The 27,607-nt window shown below is 35.4% G+C and overlaps 1 protein-coding gene across 2 annotated transcripts in view; it reads left to right on the top strand.

Moving 5' to 3' along the window:
- Positions 1-20,285, top strand: part of cplx2 (complexin 2) — a 51,039-nt gene extending 30,754 nt beyond the window's left edge. For both annotated transcript variants that reach the window (XM_049483824.1, XM_007246430.4), the window contains exons 2-4: positions 7,564-7,720; positions 15,116-15,291; positions 16,946-20,285. In XM_049483824.1, the coding sequence (XP_049339781.1) occupies positions 7,690-7,720; positions 15,116-15,291; positions 16,946-17,143 (405 nt within the window). In that variant the 5' untranslated portion in view covers positions 7,564-7,689 and the 3' untranslated portion in view covers positions 17,144-20,285. The remainder of the gene's footprint in view (positions 1-7,563; positions 7,721-15,115; positions 15,292-16,945) is intronic.
- Positions 20,286-27,607: the final 7,322 nt, after the last annotated feature.

Raw genomic sequence — 27,607 nt, 5'->3', positions numbered from 1 at the left:
CATCCAGGCTCCACCCACTGATGTCTCTAGTTTAGCCAACATTGCAAAGTTAAACAAGCAGCATCCATTGCTGGAAAAAAAATACTTCTAAACGCTTGTTTAAGACATGCTACATAACATTGCATACAATTACAGCTATCTAAACAATGTACCTGAAGAAGATATGAATAATGCATAAGATATGAATTAAATGTATTTGTTTATTAGTGTAACTTTTAATTGATTGGTTGAATGATAACCTAATGCATAACTCACTCTCCAAAACACCTACTTTTAAGCCTTGAACCCTTAAAATGTCTCATCCTTTATTTGTCCACATTTTGTTGATACTACCTACTTCAAATGTCCTGATATGCCTGAGATCAGCAGACTGAGAGAAAATATAGAATTAGCTGCATTGCTAACTTCACCTTGATTGAACTGCAAAAACCTACATTTTACATATTTAACATAACAGTCTAAATTTAGACATTTTGACAAAAACTGAGCTGTGTGGATGCCTCACATTTTCTACAAAGGATGTGTGGGCAGAGCCTGAACTGCCATGCAATTACAGTGGTGATCGGCACCAGACATCTAAAGCGTTTCCTTAAAGCTCCCTACTAAACTAGTTATTGCATGAAATGATTATGTACATGTTGTCTGATATTATTTTATGATAGTTTTGAAGATGATCAAGAGGATTTTGAACTAAATACAGTAATCGTGGAGACTGGAGAGATAACAGAGTCCTTAAAGATAATATTTTCAGATTAATCACTATTTTACTATCAGAACACACATGAAGATTCAGAAGTTAAATTGGGTAGTATGTAAACTGGCTATATTTTATCATGGTTAAGCAAAAAACATGATTCCCCATTTTTGTTGTTTGTTGTCACTAGTGCATCAACTAGTTGTCCTTTATATTGTGTCAAAATGTCATAATGAATGGACCAGTAGAAATGCTCCAGAATGACTTCCATTGAATGTTAAGAAAGTTTTCTCTTCTCATATTCTATTTTGGAGATCCAGATTTTGATCAAACAGCAGGGATTTGAGCTGTAGACCTTTGGTTAGCCACCAAAGGCCTTAAAAAAGTTTAATTCTATTTGCTAGGAATCATTTCACCTGAACTAACCACTCTGAATTTTCTCTTAAGGTATCTCTCACTTTTTAGAACTGTGCTGACAGTGCTGCAAATCTACAACAATAATCAAAAAGTAGTAAAAATAAATCTGTTGGAATAACCTATTGTACATTATGACTACAGGATATTACCAGCCATCTACTGTATTCCATGACACTTAAAGAATCTCCCACTAGAATGTGTCTGGTATTAAGCTGACAAAGGATCATTTGCTGTGAGATATCTATTTTGTAATGACTTTGTCCTTCAAGCAGCGGGAAATGAGATGGCTTTTTTTAGAAGCTATTCACAGGCTATAGGGTAAAAATGATTTGAGTCATACCAATTTGTTATAGGCCTCTAAGATCTTGCGCTTGCGTGTATCATTCTGTTATAAAAAAAATTAATAGAACCAGGCCACCTTACCCTCCAGCAAGACCTGCTACTATAATTGATCACCATCCAGCTACAGGAATAAAGTAGCTTGGCCTGTGAACTGGCTAGCTGTGGATGGAGTCTGTGAGATGTTTATGTTGTAAAAGGTTCATTTAGTAACAGTGTTAGTATGTAACAAACATTTTGAGACCTGGAACCTTTCTTAAAGATCTTTCTATATAAGCACCTGCTGGGCCAAACGGCAATTTGTATTAACATGTCGCTCTGACAGCTGCAAGATGTCCTTCCTTATCCACTGATTTGTTCAACCACCTGGCCCTGATTACCAAAGTCATTAATGTGACTGAAAACAGAAGACCCTTGATTGCAGTAGGATTACAGAAAGTATCTAGTGACTGTGCAGGCGTATCCCTCTTAAACAGCTACACCTGTAAGATTCCCTCATTTTAAGAACATTGTTAGCACACGAGGAACATGCAGAGAGGTGCCTTCAACAGATATAACAAATACAAAGCACCTACTTCGTGTTGCAGTCAGTTTATTCTAGTAGAACCTCTGTGTTCTGATCAGCATGTCTGGAAAATACATTTGAGGGATGTATGAGAGGAAAATCCTTGATTCTTTTCATAATAGAATGATTGTGTCATATTGTTGTGGGGATGCAGGATCACACTCGTTTTGCTGGAAAGTCATTCAGTTTCTGTTGAAGCACTGATTTACTAGGATTACAGAACATATGAAGTAGCAGGGTGGTAGAAATACCTGTTTTCTCTTTGCCATCAAGCTGCCGGCACTCAGAGGGAGCAAAACTGGCCCTGCTTCCTCTGGGTGGGTAGATGGCACTCTCTCCCCACATCACTCCTAGGGTGATGTCCTCAGCACAGGGCGTCTGTGAGCTGATGTACTGGAACCGAGCCGCTGCGCTTTCCTCCAAGCGCGCTGGCTGCTCGGTAATACTGCATCAGCAGCAGTTCAAAAGAAAGCGGTGGCTGGCTTCACATGTATCGGAGGAAGCATATGTGAGTCTTCACCCTCCTGGTGTGTTGGGGCATTACTAGTGATAGGGGGAGTCCTAATGAGTGGGTTGGTTAATTGGCTGTGTAAATTGGGGAGAAAATAGGAAAATTAGAAATAAAATTATAAAAACAAAAATAAAAAAAAGAAATACATGTTTTCTGTCTTAAAAAAACAGGACATAGACATAGTAGAAGTATTATAATACATGTTTTAGTCATACTAACCAAAATAGCAAAAAGTTTCTGTATAGAACTGTAAAAAACATCTGGTGCAATTTATAGATCTACTTTAAATGTTCCATTAAATTATCTACATAGGTTTTTCCATCATAGAGAAGAACCATTTCAGGAACCATTTCAGCAGCTGAACAGTAAAAAATAATAAGCAATGATTATGGGCCCAGTAAGGACTTGTTAATTATTTGATTTTTTAGGTCAAGATTGCTAAGAAATAGTTTTTTTCTTATTCCTACATTGTTTGCTATAGACGTTCTGACTTCTCAGTTTGGACGGTCACAAAAGATTATGCTTACAACTCTTGTAGCACTTGAAGGGAATGTGATTCTGCCATGGGTGCAGAAACTGGCAAAACACCTAGAAAGGCAACTCCCTGTATCGACAACATTCTACAAAATAATCTGTGTAAACAATAGGGAGAATTCACACACGTTCTTTAAGCCGCTCACTAAACTGCAGAGTGAAACCAAAACTAACCTGACCAAATGCATAAAGTGTATCAAGCACACACAGCCTGGTTCAGATGCTTTCAGGTGTAAAAACACTCTAAATGTGCTGGACATTGGGCGTCCAAAACCATGTTTTTAAAGGCACAGAGCCAATTTAGATATAGCTCTTCTTAATAGACAAATCTAACCAACCCACAGGCATCTAAAGCTCTTAGGACATTTTAGAAAGATATTTACATTTTATATTGCAGTTTTACAGTGACTCAGTTACTCAGTTACTCAGTTCAATGCCTAACACTGACTATGCTATGAATTGAGGAGCAGTTTAAAACCAACCAACCAACCAACTACCCACACAACTGGACTATGTTAATTAAAATTAGGTCCCCACATGTAACCCCGTAACTGTTCTGATATTACACTGTGCCCTAAGCTAACAGTATAATATTTTGCAATAAAAAAAATACATTTACAATATCTATACAAAATTATATTGTAGCATCCCTGTTAATGTGGTAACAGTTTTCAGTTCATAAAGAAATAACACAAACTTCAGATCAGCTTCTGGCTTATTCCACTTTTGTCCAGTTAAGAGATTGACACATGCTTTATTTAATGTTGTGTTGATTGTAGGTCTTCTAAATCGCAGCATAATCTTAGTGCACTAAGCACAGGAACAGGAAATGGATGGCTGAAATGAACTGATTGCAACGTATTTGCCATTAGTAGTTCCATATATCTGTTGATTTATGTTGTGAAATTGGATTCCACTGTGTTCCACTGCGGTAGGGCAGTGTGCCGCTGAAATGGAAGTTATGTAAGGATCATAGTTTGCTAATAGCTGCAGGAAGAAAAGTGCTGCTTCTGTTCTTCAGTAAGACATCATGTACAGTTCAGCAAACCAAACTTTCATAGGATTATACTCCTCCACAGTTCTGCATGAAAAATGTGCTAAAGGTTTCCAGGAAAAGCACAACGTACAGCTGACTGCTTTTCATAACTGCTGACTGCTTCATTCTTTCATAACTGTATTTGAGCATATGCTTTTCATTTCAGAATTAATTTTAGAATTAACCCATTAACACCCATGAGACTTAGCCTTATGCATACTTGTTAACTTGATGATATAGATGTCTATATATATATATATATATATATATATATATATATATATACAGCTCTGGAAAAATTAAGAGACCACTTAAAAATAATGAGTTTCTTTGATTTTACCAAATTGAAAACCTCTGGAATATAATCAAGAGGAAGATGGATGATCACAAGCCATCAGACCAAGCTGAACTGCTTGAATTTTTGCACCAGGAGTGCAGGCATAAAGTTATCCAAAAGCAGTGTGTAAGACTGGTGGAGGAGGACATACTAAGATGCATGAAAACTGTGTTTAAAAAACAGGGTTATTCCACCAAATATTGATTTCTGAACTAAACGAATATGAATTGGGAATATGAATATATGTATATGAACTTGTTTTCTTTGCATTATTTGAGGTCTGAAAGCTCTGCATCTTTTTTGATATTTCAGCCATTTCTCATTTTTTTTGCAAATAAATGCTCTAAATGACAGTATTTTTATTTGGAATTTAGGAAATTTAGTTCATTTTACTCAAACATATACCTATAAATAGAAAAATCTGAGAAACTGATACAAAAACTTTTGTGGTTTCTTATTTTTTTCTAGAGCTGTATATTTTTAAAAAACAGTATCTTAAAATATTAAATGGTTAAAAAAACCTGTGGGTTTGAATCATTCAGGGTCATACCGTTAATAAGTAATTTGAATGTTCTTTTAGCTCAAGAAAGACAGATAAAATAAATATGGTATTTTACGAGTTCAATAATGTGTTTTCATTGATGTTATACTTAAGTGCTCAGGAGTGGAACCAGGATGAGGTACACGATGATGTATTTCCAACATAAAACAGAAACCTGCTGGGATACCAGTTTCAACAAGTCCCAGCAGTGCCATACGCTCTCCACACGAGTACCATTTGGTCACGCTCTGTTTGGCAGGGTTTCCCTTTGCGCCATTGAAATAAGTAATGTTCCAGCCAAGATTGAATTGGAGCCTTATGCATGCTTCATTTACAAATACAATAGGATATTTGGAAATAGAGCTTCTAAGAAGTGAAGGATTAATCTTTCATCAGCTGCAAAAATATAGCAAAGCTTTAATGGTAGTGCAGGGCAATATGATCTCAAATCACTATAATGATTATTTGAACATTTTATCTTGATTCTGACATAGTCTGCTGGAGTTGCGCTGTTGGCTCAGTGTTTGAGGCCAGTCACGATAAATAAACTATCGATTTATCGTACAGTACATGCACATAACCTCAATAATTTTGATAATTGTGATGTTTTTGCTCACAAACAAATTAACTTACAAAAATATGAACAGTGAACAGTATTTTAGCCAATCACACAAGGACCAATGCTCAAATATCTACAACTACATACACACCATGTGGACTGCTGTAGGTAAAAAAGGTTGTCTTTAGACATATGTAATTGATTGGGTGGGCTACTTTATTAAGATTATAACAGTAGAACTATATATTAATAAATAAATAGAATATAATTTTTCGCAATAATTTCTGTGACAATAGATTGTCCACAAAAATAAATGTTACATGGCCTCGTTGCAGGCCCACATGTGACAATACAAACAGTACGTCTTAAAGGAATAGAGCCTGCCCACCTCCTATTTCTCCTGTTATTTTAGAAAATGAGTGTAAAGTAGAAGGGGAAGCCTGTGAGTGAGTACACAGTTATTGTGGGTAAATGGAGCTGAATGGCTAAAAACTCTCATTTAAAATAGTGTACTTAACTGGAAAAGTACTATACTTTTGTAGAAAAGTAGACTTAAGTATTTTGCTAATAAAGCTAAGAAAGCTTACCTATATATGTCCATGCTTTTACAGCAATCTGCATTGTTTGGGGCAATAGTGACATTAGCATTACTACTTTTGATTGCTGCCTGGATGGTGAGCTGATGCTGGATTCACAGTCAGAGCATGATTTAAAGACTTATAGCTGAAGTTAAAAGCTTTTCAAATTATGTCTGCAATACTGAAACATTTTGTTTGTTTTTTTAGGGGTGAAATTAGTACATTTAACAGTATAAACATTCTCCATAAAAGCCCATTCACGTTAAACTCACTCAAGTGTATATTTTACTCTCTAGAAATCTCTGGAAACACAGTTTTGAATGTTGGTTTTGATTATTTTTTATTTAAGGCCCAGCCCTGTTCAAAAGTCTATAACTAAGAAACATCTTTACTATATTGTGGCGGCTCTGGGTTGTGTGTGTGGCTGCCTGTAGGCATGTTTCTATTCTTCTGTGTGTGGGGCCTCTTGTGTTTTGTTGTGCTGTGTTGCTCCAGCCTACGTAATTGGTACCTCCCCCGTAACCTAGGGTATGGGGAGGGGCCATGCAGATGGGTGCTGGTTAGGGCACTCACCGTAAAGTAGGTGGATAGTGAGTTCAGTCACTTGGCTCTGTTGGTAGCCTATAGAATAGGATGGTTTTAGCTCTCCTAGTCTTGTTAAAGACTGTAAGTGAGTGGCAAGCCTGTGTAATAAAGGAGCTATTGAGCATTCAGCATTAGTCTCACGGGTCTTCCTTCTTCTTCCACGCCACAATATTTACAGTAGCACCTTAGGTCAATGATTGACAAGGTTTGTGCTCCATATAGGATCTACTGAAGTTTGTATACACATGTAGGATTTAATGTGTTCAGCTTCTTCAATATTACCGAAGCAAGTAAATAATTCATATATTACAAAGTACTAACAGTTTCTTTCATCATAGATTTCAGAGATGCCTCACTTCCTGCAATTCCCCTTTTTCCAAAACATGCCAAGCTGCTAGGGCAACCAAGGTGCTGAGGCAGTGATTCTTCAGGACTAGCCTGAGGATCCAGGGTTTGCTTAACAAGCATAATGATAATGGTGCACTAAACACACTACTAAAAACCATAATGGGTTTGATTCTCGCCAACATGCTCCACATAAAAGCTTAGCAATTCTCCACCTGTTTGCTTTTGGGTCCATTACCCTTATCTAACTCTGAAAGGTCATGCAAAGCATAGTTACCAGTGGATGGGTATGTTTTCATATTTTATTTGCCAGGTCAACCTCAAGTAGAATTCAGATGACCTGATATACTATATTTTTTAAATATCAAGTATCTTAAGTTATTAATCTCCACATGTCATATCTTACTGTCATGCCTAGACTAAGCATTTCAATCTAATGTTTAATTTTAATCAAGTAAAGTATACATGTCTCTACCAGCTTTTCATAGTTTCTGTCTCTTGTTCTTTTTTTCCCCCCTGCAGACGTGAAAGTGTGATCGTAAAGTAAAGGATACTACACACACTGTGGAGGACTAACAGTCAGAACTACAGATCGACTACATGCACCATTCTCTCTAGCTGTAAGAAAACCAGACACTGAAGTTCACCATGGATTTTGTAATGAAGCAAGCATTGGGAGGTAAGAGTAATTTTTTAACTATTACAGACATTTATATTTTTATCATATCTCTTCAAGATATATTAAAATTAAACAGACAGTTTGTTAGGCATTCATGTGTGTACCTGTAATATATGCAGAATTTGTAGTAACAGCATTACTAGAAATTAAATCATTACATGATTCATGTCGATGATTATTTTATATAAACTTATTTTTACAATTGTTATCTTAATATATGTTTGTATGATACATTATTTTTCAAACTAGCATGATTGATGTAGCCAATGTCTATATAAAAAACTTCCCTTATTAGTGAAGACATGTATAATATATTATAATATAATAATATAATATAATATAATATAATATATATTTGTAAGAAAATGGAACATTTTGTTTTTCATAAAAAACTACAAATCTATGGGTGAAATTTAATTTCAGTACATTAAAATGTACACAATTTTTTTTTTGTTTTTTAAATAAAATGTAACATTAAACTAAGATCACTTTACCAACATGTTATGGTCCATATAAATCTGCATTTATTTGGTAGCTTAATAAAAAAATCCCATCCAAATCTTTTTGTTCTCCTTGTTGAAAAATATTGTGTATATATATATATATATATATATATATATATATATATATATATATATATATATATATATATATATATATATATTTAAGGCAAATATGCAATAACAGATCAAATCAGGCATGGCACAGGGTTAAGACAATTATTAGAAATATACTCCCAATACAAATTCATCAAGCAAAAGTCCCACCAACAAGACAAGCACCCACAATCACAGCATTACTCAATTACTCGTCTCTGAGAAGGATGTTGACTGTTATATCGACTGGCGTTAAACATGTTGTGATTACAGCCTTGTGTATGGATGAACTATAGATTTTCTGATTTCAGAGGACACATTGTGTTCAAAGGTCAACGAGTCCTCAAATCAATTTCCCTGTTTGGTTTCATCAGCTGAATGACTATAGATAATATATTCATTGCCTGCCACTTCCCCCAAATGGGCCAGATGTGACCGGCGCTTCTGTTATTGTGACCGTGTGATGACCTTTCATGTACTGTGTCTGGCAGTGTACAGATGCGTTGGTTGTATAAACACTGTACAATTATTTATGTCGTAGTTCTGGTTGTGTAGTTATCTAAAAGCCTTTTTTATGCTGCAGATAGCAGTTTCTGCTGCAGAATGGAAGTTCTGTGCTTTTCAGCTTCAGCTGGATTCAGGTCAGAGCACCAGCCCTGTGCTGCTATGCTGGCATGAACAGGGTCATTATTATGTTGAAAGGTAAACTCCTACCCTAGTTTCAGGTCTATGGTAGAGGGCAGCTTGTTTTCTTTGGGAAAATTACCCTTTCTGTCCTCAGTAGTGGTCTGTTTACTCTGAAGAGAAAGGCTTTATAAAACGCTGCCTCAGTCGTGCTTTAGTGTAGCGAGTGTTATTTTTGAAAGTCAGCTGAAACATTCACAGTAGCTTCGCACCACAGTGATTTTTAAATATTTAAAATGGCTTTGTTGCATTTGCATTTTTATAAATGTGCACTTGCATTATATTCAAAATGTTTTTTTGTGTCACCAAAGAAATAATGTACAGAACCGGACACACCTAAATATATTTTTATAGTTATAGTACAGTAAAAATGTTAAACCAGAATATGTTTTTATTTTAGATTTTTCTAAGTAGGCACCTCTTGTTTTGCACATCTTGGCTGGATTTTCTCAGTCAGCTTTATTAGGAAATCAGGAGTCACCTAAAATAGTTAACAGCTGTGCTGAACTTGTCAGGAGTTTCTTGCCCCCTTAATGTTCTTTAAAAGCATCATTTGTAAAGTTGTGAAGAGGTAGAGTTGGTAAACAGTGAATAGCTCTATTTGAGTACTATTCTATTCCATTTTATAGCAAAAACTACTCAACTAAGTAAAGAAAAAAATAGTTTAAGAAATGGAGGTCAGTCGGTTCAAGAGTTACCTCTTTTGCACAGGATAAGTTCATCAGTTTTTCCAGCCTCAGAAACCACAAATTAACAGCATCCCAGTCTAGATGACATTTTCTTTGTATTAATTTACATTAATTGAGAAAGTACTGTATATGTAAAAGTACTGAGCACCTTAATCAGAAGGTCTGTACACATTATTCAGATTATTCACTCATTTATCAAAACAGCCAATCAGCCAGTCTAAAAGATAGTCAATGTTATTGTATGGTCAGAAAATCATCTTATATGAATTAAATTAATATATTAATTAATTAAATACATTTTTACAAAAAAACATTATCAGTGGATTTTTGGAAAAGCTAAAGAATGGAAAGAAAAATATCTGAATATCTGGCCTCTTAAAATATCTGAAATTGAAACCCAGTTAAAATATCACTAAAGTAAAAGATTATTTATTTCTAAAGGTCTTGTATTACAGCATTGAGTCGACTCCACCCTAATAGATCAATGCAGAGTAAATCTGACCTCAGCATTCACACTGGACACGAGGATCTTATCAAATCTGTAGCCTTTGTGTCACTGTGTGTGATGTGTTTCTTAGAGCAAATGTGTCTGCACTTCTCTTCACCTTAATGGTAGAGGGCCATGATTTATCCATGAAGGTCATTCATTATTCAAAACACTTCTTCTCATCAAATTTCCACATCCGCTGCAAATTATTCAGGAGAATATAACATTTCAGCAGCTCCTTCCGAGGCTCCAGCCCAGCCTCCTGCCCTCCTACTTGTTCAGTAGACTGTAAAAATAAAGCTACGCATGTGTGTAATCATTTATTATGAAGAGTAGACCAAAAATAATAGTTTATAGGCCAGTGATCCACAAATATGTACATTGGGGGTGGGCGATATGACCCTAAAATAATATCACAATATTTCATATTTCATTTAATTTTGTGATACTGATACTCTTGGGGATACGATACGAAATTAAGGTTTTTTCAAGAAAACATTACTGCAACAAAATGAAAATGTAATTTTAGTATTGCATGCAATATGATATGGCACACCATTAACTAAGATATTAAAAAATACAAGTATTTTATCAGATTTGTAACAGTGAGTCAATGATCCAGAATGCCATGATACTAATAATGCACTCCAAATATCTCAAAATATCCAGAATTAAAGTAAAATGAATAATACTGGACAGATATAATCTGTCTCTAGTAGATATATAATGGAAAATGGGAACAGTGTGAATTTTTCTTTTGCTAAAAACAGCAAAAATGTACTCTGACGTGATAACCCTAATGTGATAATTAGGGGTGGGTTATATGGCACGATATTCAAAAATGTTGGCGATATTATTGCATTTGATACAATATAGCACACCACAAAACACACACATATATATATATATATATATATATATATTTTTTTTTTTTTATAGATTAAACCAGAATATGTTTGCATATTAGTATTCATTCTGCTGTTTTGAAGATATTGATACTTTAATATTCTTTAATATTTTAGTAATAGTGTGTATCATTTGAAGGTAACACTTAACCAAGATTTCAGCACTGATGCAGTACATTTGTCTCCATAAATGCTTTAAAGAGACTTTAAAGCAAAATGATTAAGAAAAAAGACGTTTTATAACTCTTACCTTATGTTTTAAACTTTTGTACAGATACTTGCAGGGGTGGTGGTGGTAATAAGTGACCTATTTTATTACTCTTTTATCAAAGAATACTAAGAACCTAATTAACATGTTAATTTAAGGAGCCCTGATGATTTGCATATCAACAAGAATTAGTTTTTTTTTTTTTTTCTCCCATATGTGAATATAGCTCAGACCACGAGTGCTGGATGATAAATCATGGGATTTTGTCTCACATCCATCAGCACTGTCTGTATTCCTGCAGTGCCTTTGATGTAAAGCCATGCAGAATCTGATAGAGGAGGAAAAGCTCTTCTTTTGTTATGGTGGTTAATCTTCAGTATGGCTTAAAAAATTACTGGAATGAATGAAATGGCCTACATAGTTTCTGTATGCTGACTAGACGTGCCATTAGAAGCAAATTATATATAGCAAATTAAATATATTATATAGATAAAAGAATAAGAACAAATTACAAAATGATTTACTGGAAATGCATACGTTTTATTAGAACATTTTAAGAGCAAATGAAAAGAGACTATATTAAATTTAGTTCTGAGACACATTGGACCGTATAATACTGTACTGTAGCACTCAGTTGAGAATGAAAAGCAAAGATTAATGACCTTGAGTTCGTGGGGAATGTCATAAAAGCTCAGGCATACAAATCCAGTTAACAGAGAGGGGACCGCCAAACTGGCTAGTTAATTATCTATTAGGACGCTGGTAGAAATGGCCCAGTCCCAAGATTCTGAACGACCTTCCACTGCTGATCCTCTGCAGCCTGTGGGGGTAGTAGGGTACCTGCCGCTAGACCTCAGCTGAGTACTAATCTGTTAGCCCAAGGTGTCCTACACACACATTTGCCAATTAAAGCGTCCACTGGCAGTCCTTTGGCCCGAATGCCCTGCGAGGCATATGGAAGTAATTAAACTCAGGTGAAGTCAGAGCTTTAACATTCGGGATAGATTTCAGATGGGCAGTGGTTTGTAATATATGCTTGTGATTAATAATATCCTGATTTCAAAGAGAACACACCTCTCAGTTGCTTAAAGCAATATGAAACAATTATGATGCAATGATGTAAAAACCAAAGGCAATAACTGCACCTTTGCTCCTCGCAAGAACCCAAAGAACCCAAAGTTTGCTCAGACCAAAACAAGAGGATCTCGGTCTGGACCAGTTTAACTATGGTCTCATTCATTTGCAGTTTAATAACACTTTTCTAGATGGTTTCTATATATACTTTCCTACCAAAAATAAAAAGAAATGGAAAAAATAAGAGACCACTTGATGAGTTTCTTTGATTTTACCAAATGGAAAACCTCTGGAATATAATCAAGAGGAAGATGGACGATCACAAGTCATCAAACCAAGTTGAACTGCTTGAATTGTTGCACCAGAAGCGGCATAAAGTTTTCCAAAAGCAGTGTGTAAGACTGGTGGAGGAGAACATGATGTCAAGATGCATGAAAACTGTGATTAAAAATCAGGGTTATTCCACCAAATGTTGATTTCTGAACTCTATATATACCGGTGTATATAGTATAGTATGATTTAAAAATGTATACACGAATGCAATACAAAATATTACACTACACTATTAATATTATCTTACTTCTCCTATTAATTAATGAGAAAACACATTTAATAAGATCAAATTGTTTCAATATTTATTTGTATATTTTTCTTACCAGTCATAAATAAGTTCCTGTAAATATTTCAAAGTAACTGTACCGACTTCACTGAAGCACAGTGCCGACCTACGTCTTAGAAAACAGAAATATAAGAAATGCACACTGACTTGGAGGTCTGCGTATAAAGGTGTGCATGGACATGTGAAACAGATGGCAGCGAGAGGATAAGCGTTAAAAAAGAGCCAGTTAACTGGCATGTCACACTGAGAACATCACAGCTTCCAACAGAGTGAACCATGGTAGTGATACAGCCTTTTCACAAGCAGCCACAGGTCGCTTAAAGACAGCCTGCAACAGCCCTGGTGAACTTCATATCATATAGTACGCAACATAATGTTGGATTTAAAAATCCTTATTGTGATTTATATATTTTTTTCTATTTTGAACACACCCTATTTTCACTTTGAAGCTTTGGCTAATTTTTGTGTAATTGTATTTGCAAATTATATGCATCTATAAATATACTGCACTTTTGCATTTTGGTAGATTGTTGTACATGTACATGAACATACATTCTAATCTATTATGGTACATTATTTAATTTGTTACATTATTATTAATATACCACATCAGTGTATTGGTAAGTTAGGTTTTTGTTTCTACTGAATGTTTAAAGCTGTGTATATATATATTATATAAAACTATGAAATGTATTTTTTACAGTTGTATATTCTTAAAATTATATAATATTTTTATTGTATATGCTTTTGTCTTTGCCAAAAATACCATTATTGCAAAAATACCCAGAAATATTTTGATATTATGTAGGGCCTTATTTCCCAGTCCTGGTGCTTAGTTTAATAAATGTGGGAGTTTCATCTGGAAACACTGGAGCTGTGCTGTATGTTAGTGCAGTCACTATTAAATAATGTTCAGGCTCACAAGTGTTGCACAAAATATAGTGTTTTTAGATGAAACTGTAAGGTTAAGAGAATACTTACTGTATGTTAGGCTGGAATATTATATATCACATTTCACATATACCATAACACTGACACACTGTAGTATAACTGTCTACAGTTACACGTCTGAGAGATAATGTGCACTGTATCTAAAATACATTGTGGATTAAATAGCACTGGCCTTGTTGCCAAGTGGTTTGTTTTTCAGTTCTGTTTCATGGGCTTCACTTTTGGTATCCAGGCCTTGACAGTTAACTGCAGTGTGTGTCATTTGCTGGGTGCTTCAGATTGTTCTAAATTAGGCTAAAAATATAGTAAGTATTTTTTCCTGAAATGTGATATCTCTCTGGATAACGTTTGCAATATTGGGTAATGTTTTCTTTGGTGTTGTTGTATAAGAAGAAAAAAAGAAGAAAAAAGAAAATCACTACCATAGTGTAAGTGATACATTGCAATATACTCTCTGCTAAAAAAAAAAGCATAGCCTCAATGCTAATTTAAATATAATCTGACTTTGCAATATACATCTTTGGAAAAAAAATAAGAGACTAAGAGATTAAGAGTTTCTCTGATTTTGCTATTTATAGGTATATGTTTGAGTAAAATTAACATCGTTGTTTTATTCTATAAACTACAGACAACATTTCGCCCAAATTTTTTCCAGAGCTGTATATGCATGCAGAGCATTGCATTAATAATTTGATTCTTACAAAAAAATATTTCTCGCAAATTTAGCAAATAGCACAGTATAGTGGAGAGCATATTGTCACTGTTGTATCATCACCTCTTTTATATAACATTTTTTTTTGCATTGTAGTAATTAGGAACCACATTTATCAGTCTATTTGCCATGAATTGTTCACACCATGTTAAAAGCCAGCTGGCGTTTTCAGAAGCTGTAAGAAAAAAGGAAAAAAGTAACCAGTGAAGATAATTTCCTTGCAGATGGCTGTACAGCTTTTCTTAACACCATTATCAGTGATTTTTTGTCGATTTTCCAACACAAAAATAGTAAATGTGAGGCAAACACTGTATCAAGTTGCTGACTGCGAGTAACACACCACCAACCCTTCCCCTCCCCCTTCAGCTCTCAAGCAATCAAGCGGCAGGTCACTGTCACCATCTTACAGACACAGTCAACCTTAATAATAACCGTCTGATTATAAGCTGACTTCTGGCTGTCTCCTACAGGGGCCACCAAAGACATGGGGAAGATGTTGGGTGGCGAGGAGGAGAAAGATCCAGATGCTCAGAAGAAGGAAGAGGAGAGACAGGAGGCTCTGAGGCAACAGGAGGAGGAGAGGAAGGCTAAACACGCTCGCATGGAGGCTGAGAGGGAAAAGGTCAGACAGACCATCCGAGATAAGGTGAGCTTCTCCTGTTACCCACAAACCGTGTAAACTAATCACACTCGGTGTTTATCCTACTACTGTAATTATAGTCAATGCTTAACCTCAAACTGAACACACCATTATAGCACTTATATCAGATTTCAACAATCTAGATACATACAGTATATGCTTATAGTTCACATATTCACAATCACCTCCCCTACATTTCTGTTAAAATTACGAATTACACATTAAATAAAACATTTTTTCCAAAATGAACAAAATACATCTCTGGAAAAAAAATAAGAGACCACTAAAAAAATTATGAGTTTCTTAGAAAATATAAGAAACTTGAAAGTGAAAGTGAATATAATCAAGAGAAAGATGGATGATCACAAGCCATCAAACCAAGCTGAACTGCTTGACTTTTGGACCAGTAGTGGCATAAAGTTATCCAAAAACAGTGTGTAAAACTGGTGGAAGAGAAAATGCCAAGATGCATGAAAACTGTAATTAAAAACCAGGGTTATTCCACCAAATATTATTTCCTAAACTCTTAAAAGTTATAAATATGAACTTGTTTTCTTTCCATTTCTTATTTTCAGCATATAAATGCTCTTTATTGCAATATTTTATTTGGAACTTGAGAGAAATGTTATTCATTGTTTATAGAATAAAACAACAATGTTCATTTTACTTAAACAGCTACCTATAAGGAGCAAAATCAGAGAAACTGAAGTGGTCTCTTAATGTTTTCCAGAGCTATATATCAAATACAAAACATGCCTTTTTTGCAGGTTTTATTTTGCCACGTTTTACCACCATTACATTAATTAGCTTTCAAAGAAAAAGCATCTATAAAAATACTATTTAAAAATATTATAGGGTATGTTTTTATTTGAGTGTTGTATTTGGTGTTCTTTGACAGACAAGACTAAACTAGTCAAACACCATGATCACAACTAGCGTTCCAATCCAATCCAGTGGATCAGGATTTGTGCCAGTCCACACATATTTTAACGTATCAGAGATCAGACAAAATTTCAGAAAAAAATTCAAACAATCAGACAAAACACTCTAAAGGTTTGCAGTGTGGATCTGTTTCGAAGTGGTCAATGAACAGTTTATATTTAGAAAATTAAAGGGTAAAAAATGCACATAGAGTGGTGCTTAAAAGTTTGTGAACCCTTCAGAATTTTCTATATGTGGAGTTATGTATAATAACTAAATTTTGGGAGTGAACCACGCCCTCACTCCTCCCAATTCCTTCCCTATTTAAACTGTCACTTCCTCTCTACCTGCTCATTGAACAAACCTCGCACCCACCTCCTCCCCATCTTCCTCCTTCTTTAATTTTATTCTCTTCTCATGTTTCTCTTCATGAGAGGGGGGGCTTCGGCTTCACGCTTTACAGCGAAGCTGCCCCGAACTCCATCCCAAATACTCTGAGTTCGCTCCCCCTCTTTTCTTCTTCTCTGCCCAGTGAAGGGCGTGGGTCAATACTAGCAAATTCTGCATAAATATGAACTAAAACACCATCATCCATTTTAAAACAGCTTGTGGGTTTTTTTTTCTGATGATACTGAATTAGTAAGAAACTATCAGTAAAATTATATTTCACTTATTATTGTAACATGACGAAACAGTTTCTCTTTGAAAAGCTATTTTATGCTTGTGGTGTGTTGTGTAGTACGGACTGAAGAAGAAAGAGGAGAAGGAGGCTGAGGAGAAAGCAGCGATGGAGCAGGCATGCGAGGGCTCACTGACCCGCCCTAAAAAGGCCATCCCTGCAGGATGCGGGGACGAGGACGACGAGGACGAGGAGAGCATTTTAGATACCGTTCTGAAATTCCTGCCTGGACCTCTGCAGGACATGTTTAAAAAGTAATGGACACAAGACTCTGTCCTCGGGATTGGTGGGTGTTTTTTTTCTTTTGTGGGGTGGAGGGGGGGAGAAAAGAAGATGTGTAGTTTGGGATTGGAGCATCGTGGGTATGTTGCCAAACTGTGGAAGGCTTTTCACTGCCTTGAAGAAGTCTTAGTTTTTCTTTCTACTGTTGTAAACAATTAATTCCCCTACAAGGTTTTCAAGTAAGGTTTTCACTGCCATACAGGTTCAAATTGTTTACACTTTAAAGGTCTTTCTATTAGTTGACTTATATGCACAACCACGGCCTCATACATTCGGTGGGCCAATTGTGGGCCATCAGTATTTAGGTGGTCAAGCCTAAATAGTAAAGGGAACAATGTCAAGGTACACATTCCATACAGATGACACTGCTGAACTGGGATGGCACTGGGATGCACTTAGCTTGGTTCTTTATCCCCCCTTGTGTGACACTTTGAGGGCAATTTACAACAGCAATTTAAGCATGTTGCCTTCCATTGACTTCCTATGCATGGAAGTATAACTGATTTTATTTTTTGTTTGTTTTTTTTTTTTTTTCTGGGAAAAAAGACTGCAGACATCTCTGTTGTGAAATGCAAGACGTCAGGTTGTGATATGTTTTGAATGGAGTGGAAAAAAACTGCAACCTCCCAACAAAACAGTTGTTTACTTGGTTTATGTCTTAGGTTTGGAGCGCTTCTCGTAACATGCCTGAGAGGTGAGATGATTGATTGTCTCAGTAATGCCATTCCAGACCACCTGAATGCTAAACTTGTATGCAGTCTGGAAGTTCTCACTTCTTCTTTTTTAATATTATATTATTAATATTTTGTTATTGTGTGTGTGAGAGAGATTTTAATCCTGTTTGCATCAGTCCTGCCAACTTAAGATTTAAGGAGAGGAAAATGTCTACATTTGCACTGGGTTAAAACACTGCCACATTCTACTTAATGAATGATTTATAGGGCCAAATCCTTTCTGCAAAGGATTTTTTCTTAAAACATGAGAACATCTATCACACATGCATTAGTAGTCATCTAAATCAATGCATTGGAGGGAGCTAGATTTTGTTCAGACAAAAAAGCAAGCAGATTTGTTTGAAGCTGTTAAACCTGCCCCAGAGACAATCAACAGTAATCACTGCTAGTGGAGAAACTCCTCCATCCTGCCACATAATTTATATAAATATATATAAATCATATATTAAGACCAATGGGACCAAATGCAGGCCTTGCAGTTTACTTCAGCCGAACTAGACTATTGTAAAATACGTCTTATATAACATATGATACAATACTGTATATGATCTCCAAAAGGATCTCTAATTGGCTAATTTTAAAACCACCAATTTGCAGACGCCTCTTCTTTTCTGTACAATACTTTTTCCTTCTCTTCATTGTTCCTGACCACCATCATTAGACCAAAGAAGTTCTCATTTTGTTTGAACCTGACTGGCGTTCAGGGCAAATTTTGCTATCTGCCACGAACTGATAACTGATCAGATAACTGCCAGGGCTTTCAGAATTTCTGCAGTTTACATTTAGCCCTTAAATAAAAACTTACAAATTCAATTAAATCTGATGAGATTTCACAGTCTAGCTCCTAGCTGTCTAACATTATCAAAACCACATGTTCTTAATTATTTACTTTTTTGTCTATTTTTTTTTTTTTTTTAGATTTAATTAAATCAGAGGTGTTTCCAGATTTTTTAGGATCTGCCACGATTAATCTATCCGATAATCAACTCATTCATTTCAAACATAACAAAACAGTATGTGCAGCTATTGGACCTCTTCATCTCTTTCTAGTCTTTAAACCACCATGTAATTTCTAACATTACAAAAATAACTAAAAAACAACAGAGTCTTTGGTTAAAAAGCTGGTTTAGTTGGATGAATGTGGCTGGAAGCCTTTCAGTGTCTAAAGCCTTTTTTCTGTATTCCTTTTCATTTTAAATCCATTAAATTTAGAGAAAAATCAATAATTAACATTGAATTAACAACACTTTTTGGGAGGGGAGGTATTTATGTGTTAAGTGATCTCATTTAAAAAGTCAGGTAAAGAAAATGTCCTGGGTTTAGTACTGCATGATGGACTCTATATTCCCTTTATCTATAGTGAACAAGACAAAGATAGTAGTTATCATTAGTAACTATGTAGAAAATAAAAAAGAAAGAAAGAAAAAAATGAATTTGTACATTTTAAATGTGGTGCAACCCAATTTAGAGAAATTGAGTAAATTGGCTTTTAATGCATCAAATTACATTACGAGTCAATAAAAAAGGTTAGGAATAGTTTTAGGTCGATACACCAGGTGAGTTTTCTATTTCTCATAGAAAGTAAACAAGTACAATGTAAACTTTTTTTCTAGTGCTGAAAGTTTTTTCACTAGTTGAAGCCATATTGTTTAGACTGCAATAATTAATGAAGAATAATAACTAGGTAATTCACCTTTAGTCATGCATTTGTTTGCTGTAAAGATGTAAAGGTTTGTGGATCCTATCTACCTAGCTTATGTGTCTTTATTCTCTTCCATCGAAAAACACGTTTAAAAAAACCATTGTTAATGTCCTCTGTATGTACCTCGAGTTCTGTGTGTAAGTGTGTCTACGTCTGTGCTTGGTCGTACTGTAAAACCCGTTGTTGGTTCATGTACTATGTGGATGCTGTGGCTGTCATAATGTTCTAATGTGCACCAATCAAACCGTCTCATTGTCTCGGGGTCAGCGCAGGCTAATGTCCAACATGCATGCAGTCTGATGCCAAAACACAAGGTCCTGTGCTGTGTCTGTGTCCCTGTCCCTGCAACAGAAGCTGCTCACTAGACTGAAGGGTCCATTTTCTATTATGAACGAATGAATAAATGAATGAATGAATTAATGATTGAATTAGTCCCTGAATTAAGACCACTGCCTAGAAATACGTTTATAGCTAACAACAAGCAGGCCCTGTGGACTTCTGCTTTTCAACATTCATGGTCGAGGATTAACATGTTTGTAAGTATGTAGTTTTAACTCTCATGTTATGATTGGGGTCCTGAAGACCACAGACTCTTTTTAAAGTATATATTAAAAAAAACTTCACACTGTTTTATCTGCTTGATACTTGATTTATTTTATGAATAAATATTATTGTGACCTGGTGGCATGTTTCTGAAGTTCTGTACATCTTCTGTTTGGGGTCTCAGGGGGGTTTCCAAAAGCTTTGATTAGTATCAAGGGCCTATCTCTGTGTTGATTTGTACATCTATATATTGTAGAAGTCAGTGTAAGATTGTAATTAGACCATTTCTCTTGGTGCATCCATCAAGAAATGTTTCCAGGTTGTAGAAAATACGGAAAATGACAAAAATATGCATAGAAGATTTGTTCTAAAAACAAGATCTCTGTTGTTATTTTTTTAAATATTGACATAATTTGAATCTAGCACTGGATAAAATGAAGAGACCAATTCAGTTTGGTCTAAACATGAGTTTAGAAATCAATATTTGGTGAAATAACCCTGGTTTTTAATTACAGATTTCATGCATCTTGGCATGTTCTCCTTCACCAGTCTTACACACTGCTTTTGGATTAACTTTATGCCACTCCTGGTGCACAAATTCAAGCAGTTCAACTTATTGTAACGGCTTGTGATTATTCATCTTCCTCTTGATTATATTCCAGAGGTTTTCAATATGGTAAAATTGGTCTCTTATTTTTTTTCCAGACCTATATATAATTTTGTCACTGTCAGAAAAAAACATTGTATCTCAATGTTTGCCATTAAATCTAAATCTGGCAGATTTTCTTGTTAACATTTGGCCAGAATATAATGATGAATAGACCAATAGAAAGTTTGGTCCAAGTTGCCCTTTTGGAGATATACAGTTTCTACCTGGCAGTGACTATATAAAATATGATATAAAAATAATTTTGGTGTATATGTAATATGAATCTTGACATTATTGGCATTATTTAGTCTAATAATATCTTATTTGGGAATTTCTGGATTTACATACAAATCCATTTAATTATATTGCACTATTCTTAATTTCTCTATTTCTTAATTTTCCATTTGCAACATTGAGATCTCTAGGCCCATACACAATGATAGCATGAAGCTAGTCTCAACATAACATGAGGGTTAAAGTTAAGGTCATTTTTTTTACAGTCTTTGATGACAAAATATTACAGCTTAGATTTCTACATTCCAGCTGATATGACAGAACACTGCAGCACACTAAATATTTCATACACCTCACACTCTCTGATCTAACACATTTCTGACGTCTTTTCACACTAATCTTATTTGCTAAATGGCATTTATATTCTGTGTGAAGCTACATTACATACTCATCAACTGGGGAAAAGGGCTGAATGTGTTGATCAATCTTTACTCCTGAAAGACCCTGAATTTACTGAATCTGAAAATCTGAAGACTAATATTTGAAAAAATGTTCTTATATTAATATGATAATATGGAATATGTCTTGGTGGGCATGTTCATGGTTCTTCCTCTTTTACTCTATTAACTAAAAACTGGTTGATTTGCTGCTATAGCTGTAATAGCTTTGGCATTACTTTGCATGAATAAATACTGCCACTTTGACACACTGGTATCATACCCATACACATGATATTGTGATATGTATAATTACATACTGTAATCCCTCTGTTTCTCTGCTTATTTTATTATCATCCTTTCATTCCTGTTCTTTAATGGTCAGGACCATCACAGATCAGGTATTATTTGGGTGGTGGGTCGTTATTCTCAGCACTGCAGTAAATAACACTGGCATGGTGGTGGTGTATGAGGTGTTAGTGTGTGTTGTGCCGGTGGTACAAGTGGTTTAGACACAGCAGTGCTGCTGGAGTTTTTAAACACTGTGTCCAATCACTGCTCACTCTAATAGACACAGCTACCTTACAGCTCCACCTTGTAGATGTAAATGCAATTTGCTAGATATTTCTTGTTGGTGGATTCTCAGTTCAGTAGTGACAGTGAACAGCAGCACTGTTGTGTCTGATTCACTTGAACCAGCATAACACACACACACACACACTTTAACACACTACCACCATGACTCACTACGCAAATAATAGCTGCTCTCTGGGGTCCTGACCACTGAAAAATAGTGAAATTAGCATATTAAATTGTGCAGAGAAACAAAAGCTGGTTATTAAAGCAAGTCATGTCAGGTCATGATGTTAATCATGATTAATGTATAAAATCACTTTAACATCAGTCTGTCCACATTACAAATATCTAGTAGTTACCATGTATACGCAACATGTGTGTGGCATCGATGGCTGGATTTTCTTTTTATTATTTTATTACTAGACTGTTCAACCTCAAAAAACATTCATACATCCCATATATCCCATATATTTGTCCACATTCAAATGCTATAAGTGTGTGTTGGCCTTCATCTGTGTCTTTCTGAGGCAAACACTGTAGATCTTCCTGTGCTAAGGGCTATTATCAGCACATTTCCACAGGGGACAGCGTTCCATTTCCATGGCTCCGTGATGTTTTGTTGTTTCTTTCGAAAAACAGCTTAATTTTGCTGGAAGGGGGATTGAAACATTTGTCTCAATTTCCTGAATGTGCGCTTTCTCCTCAGCTGAAAAATACAGATTTAATTCCTGAATTCATTTGCGCGTTGTGTAAACTAGGTACACGGAAATATTCAGCGCCTCAGTCAATCAGCTGTTTTCACCCATTTACCTCAAACTAGCATTGTTAGCATCTGCACACAGGAGCTAGGACTTGTAGCCCAACGGACCAACAAATTACGAGTGAAAGAAATGTCAATTGAGATGGATTAAGGAGACTTTAACTTCAGGCCATGGCTGGTCTTTTTCTAACTGCTTTTCTCTGTATGTACACAAAGGGACGGGCTGCACACTACACCATGTTTCTGACATTTAAGCAGTGCTCTGTATACCCCTCTCAACAAACATAAACAAGACACAATTACACAACCTCAGCAGCATGCTACTCTTCAGGTCAGCCAAATACTTTCAGAACTCTTTTTTTTTCTTGTGACTGTTCTCTGTGCTCTTAGAAAAGAAGCTGCTATGAAGGAAGCCAAGCTCTTCAGCGATGCCAAGAAAAAACTATTTTGATTCTGGAAAGATATATGTTTACAATCCTTGATCTCTTTTACAAAGATGGTTCTTTATGGAAAAAAGTGGTTCTTCTCAGACAGTTTTAGTGTGTGGGCTGTGGTTTTAGCATGTACATTTTATATGTTTTAGATTTCTTTAAGGAGCCACATTAAGACAGATCTGCACACTCTTGGTATTTTAATCTCAGTGTCTTTGTGAGGTAAAGTCACCTGGAATAGTTTTCTCAGGGCACTTTTCCACCGGCATGGTGCCGGTGCTGGTGCCAGGTTCAAAAACAGTTCTTTGTGTTTCCACCACAAAATCACAGATTCTGGGCCAGAAAAGCCGTTTCCATTCTGGCCCCACAATCTTTCTGGTCTGGAACCAGCGAACCTGTGACTCGTGCGGCTAAATGAATGAAAATGAATCAACAGTGGTCCACAGAGGACAGCAGCACAAGTTTCAAGAGGAGCTCTGGTTCCGCCATGTCGTTTCCAAATCGCCCCCCGGCTTCTGCCTACACCCACATTCACATACGTAGTGAGTGACTCCTTAGAGCAGTGGAAAGACGGGCCGGTTCTTAAAATGTTCGCCGGTTCGCAGGAACCGGCTCCGGCACCAGCATTTTGTCGGTGGAAAAGAGGTATCAGTGTCTTGAAGGAGTTCCTGGAGGTGCTGAACAATAGTTGCAGCTTTTCCTTCAAGCTGTGAAGTTCCAGCTCATTCCAAATCACCTCAAATCACAATCTCAGTTGAATCTGGGGATTGTGGAGGCCAAAAACATCAAACATTTACATCAAGCTCAAGTTTGATGGGTTGGGAACCCTTGTTCTATGGCATTCTTCAAAAAAGAACCTTTCATAGCAGCTTCATTTCTAATAGTGGCTAATAATACACTATAAAAAGCATGTCTTTGGGAAGTAACAGATCAATATACAATGATCATTGATTTTTTACACATCTGTTTTGTAAAAAATATGATTAAAAACATCCAATTTATTCCCAAGCAAAATAATAGGGACTGACAATTTATAACTTCCCTAGATAAAGTTAAATGTCTAAACTGGCTTAATTGGTTGAATATCATCCATGCATAAATCATATTAGATACCTCAGATCATAGATATAAATATAAATATATTTTTCTTCTTCTTATGATAGGGTTTGCACAGTGGATGCAGAGAATGCTAATAACGCTAATGCTAATAAATGCCTATTTATCTTTGTGAGTATATTTCTATTGCTGGGAATGATTTCTGGCAGGACAACAGAACTTTCGTAAAACTTAAATGTTGCTCAATCAGTTTCTGTTGACAGGGATCTGTTAGGTTAAGTTGAATCAGGGAAATACTGTTATTTCTCAAACTCAGTCAGTTCATACTGCATTTCTGATCAAGAGTCAAACAGCTTTTACACACTAAACTGTATTTAAAGCTCAGACTTTTGAATCACGTTGGAATGTTCTTTCTTGAAAAGCAATTATACAGATGTAACTGGACATGTGATGTGTGAGTAGAACCAGTGTGTTAACGTTTACTGCTTAATGTTTATGTTATGTTAGTTATTTGGTCATGCACTTATGGGTATTATAACTGGTGAGAATAGTAAAGTAATAATAATAATGACATGGCTAACCTTTCAACTTTATCATGTCAAAATAGAGGGTTTAATTTTCTCTAAAAATGGAATGTAATTAAATGAAATGGTTTAGTGTTGTGAGACGTATGCATGTATTAATACCCTTTAACATATGTGTTGATCTTATTCTGATAATCTTCTTTCATTTAACTTACTCTCTTGATTTTTGAATGCTGACATTTGAAGTTGTGCATCAGCATCCTGTTCAATTAAGGAACTGGTTGCAGGTGGTTTCCCTCTGTGTGCATTTTAATATTAGCTATTAATTTATTTACTTATTTTGGATTTTTTTTCATGTATGTGGTAAATGAAAATGATCAGAGCTACCTTGCTGCAGCACTGTTTTCTCAATTCTTCTTTGAGTGCATGGCAGACTAGATTGTGAGTATTTAGAATATTAAAAACAGATCTTTTGGACTAATGTATGTAAAAGTAACAGTTTTAGCTGGTAAATGTAAGTGCTGTTAAATAGCAACACTTAAACTGTAGACTATTACAATCAAAGCAACAACATCAAACTACTATATTTGTTGAATCTTGTTTGAGGCCTCTTGGGGGACACTAAAATTGGTAATTTTATGAGAATGATGAGAATTGATTAGGAAAAATAATTTAAGCATGACCCACAATCTAAAACAGCCTGAGGCAGTATCTGAGACTGTAAGAGTACTTCTAAAATTCTTACAATTCTGCAAATATTACTAAAGGAAACTAGAGATTATGCATACAATATTGCACTCTGCAAGTGAACACTGAAAGTAGTCATGCACAAAATGGGATTGAGGAAAAGCTTTCTTTTCCAGTTTAATAAAACAAATAATACCTATGCTATGACAACCAGTACTTTCCTTTATTTTGCCTGAATGCTGTGGTGTATTTTTCGGACTCTTCATTCTTTATTGTGTCTAAAAATGATAAAGTTGAAAGGTTTTAATCTATGATAAAAAAAAAAAAAATAAATAAAATAAAAGAATGCATTAAACCATTTTTTTTTTATCAGGGTGTGCGTGTAGAGAACGTACAGTGTGAGCTCAAATGGGATTTTTCTTTTATTGCATGTCACATAGAACACTATCTGTCAAACCAAATCACTGTAAAATTGTCATTTTAATAAAAGTTCAACTTTTTTGGAAAAGATCATACACAAATAAAAACTGTTTGTAAAAATATTTCTGTGTAGTTTGCTGTTTAATTGCATTGTTACAGGGACAGATCAGCTTTTGTTCTCCTTATTTTTCGGTATTTTAAGATGAATCGACCAATAGAGATGCTCGAAAATTTATTGGAAAAAACCCTTAACCCTTATCAAAGGCTAAAAAGAAAAGCCTATGATTTTGGAGATGTGTCACAGTGTATACAGATAATTAATAATTAACAATAGTTTACATTATCATAAATGACATACATTTTAACATATCTAATGCTTAAATTCGTTATTATTCACCACATTCTTAAGCATAAAAAATTAAATAATGCATTAACAAATGTCAATTAATAATCTGAGACATTACTTAATTGTGTAACAATTTCTATTACTGTCTAAGTGTTGTTGTGTGTGACCCTTATTGTAAAGTGTTACTATATATATATATATATATATTTTTTTTTTTTATATATATAATACTTTCTTCAGACAACATATAGACCAAAGTAAATGCATTTTTTGTGCATTATTAGACATTAATGAGTCAACATAGATTTAGGCTCCACGTGAATCAACTAAAATGCACAAGGAGAATACAAACACAAAAACTGTTTATACGGCATATATTCATCTCAAAGGCTCAGACTGTTTCCTTTGTGCACTCCAGCCTCTTTAGTGTGCAATTTCTAAGATACACTTTTGAGATTTGTAGTAATTAAATATGTTAAAAGCAAATACATTTCTTTTAGGGGCTTCCTTTTAGAAGCTTTTCTCTTGTTTTGTAGGACAGCAGTGATTCATTACATCCACCTGCGAAAGACAAATGCAATTAAGCTATACTTAAGGCTTCAGGAGAAAAAAGACCAGCATGCATTCTTCACAAATCAAATGCTTTCTAGAGAGATATGGAAGGACAAAAAGGTTACTAGATGGGATTATTAATAAATTGCATGTCAAAAGTGGTTTGTTTCAAAGGAAGCACCATCATTTATATGAATAAAGAACTAAAGGCTAAGAGGCAGGACGGCGGGAGCTGAGGGTGAGAGAGAGAAATGAACGGATAAACACCTGAGGGACTGAGAGAGACTTGACATTCACTAACCAACATTGTCCCCCTTCATGAGAAGAGGAGGTGACAGGCTCGTTGGAGAAGAACCACAAATGGGAAGTGAGGTGGAAAAGACTGGGAGTGAGAGGCAGCAGATGGTAATGCTGTTTTTGGCAAAATCTGGATTGATTAATTTATTTTCATTATAATCTGTGTTGCTTTACCGTATGTTTTTCTTCAGGGGAACTGTACTTTTATGTTTTCAACATCCTACAACATGTTTCTAAATGAACTCTGATGCTGGAGGCACCCTGCCCTGCACATTCAGATACTGTAGGTTGTGTTCAGACTACAGGTAGATTAGATTTATTTCCCAAATCAGATCTGTTGAGATGTTCAGACTGTCTGCACTGTTATATGAAGTGATTAGATCGGATCAAACAGGACATCACAAATCTATCAACCTAAGTTGCTTTGGTAAGGAGGGCAATGTGTCTGTAACTTTATTTTTTTGGCAGTATTCTTAGGCCTCGCCCTGCTAT

This window comes from Astyanax mexicanus, chromosome 10, assembly GCF_023375975.1.
Source record: "Astyanax mexicanus isolate ESR-SI-001 chromosome 10, AstMex3_surface, whole genome shotgun sequence".
NCBI classification, from domain to species: Eukaryota; Metazoa; Chordata; class Actinopteri; order Characiformes; family Acestrorhamphidae; genus Astyanax; species Astyanax mexicanus.
This window is presented reverse-complemented; position numbering and strand designations above follow the sequence as displayed.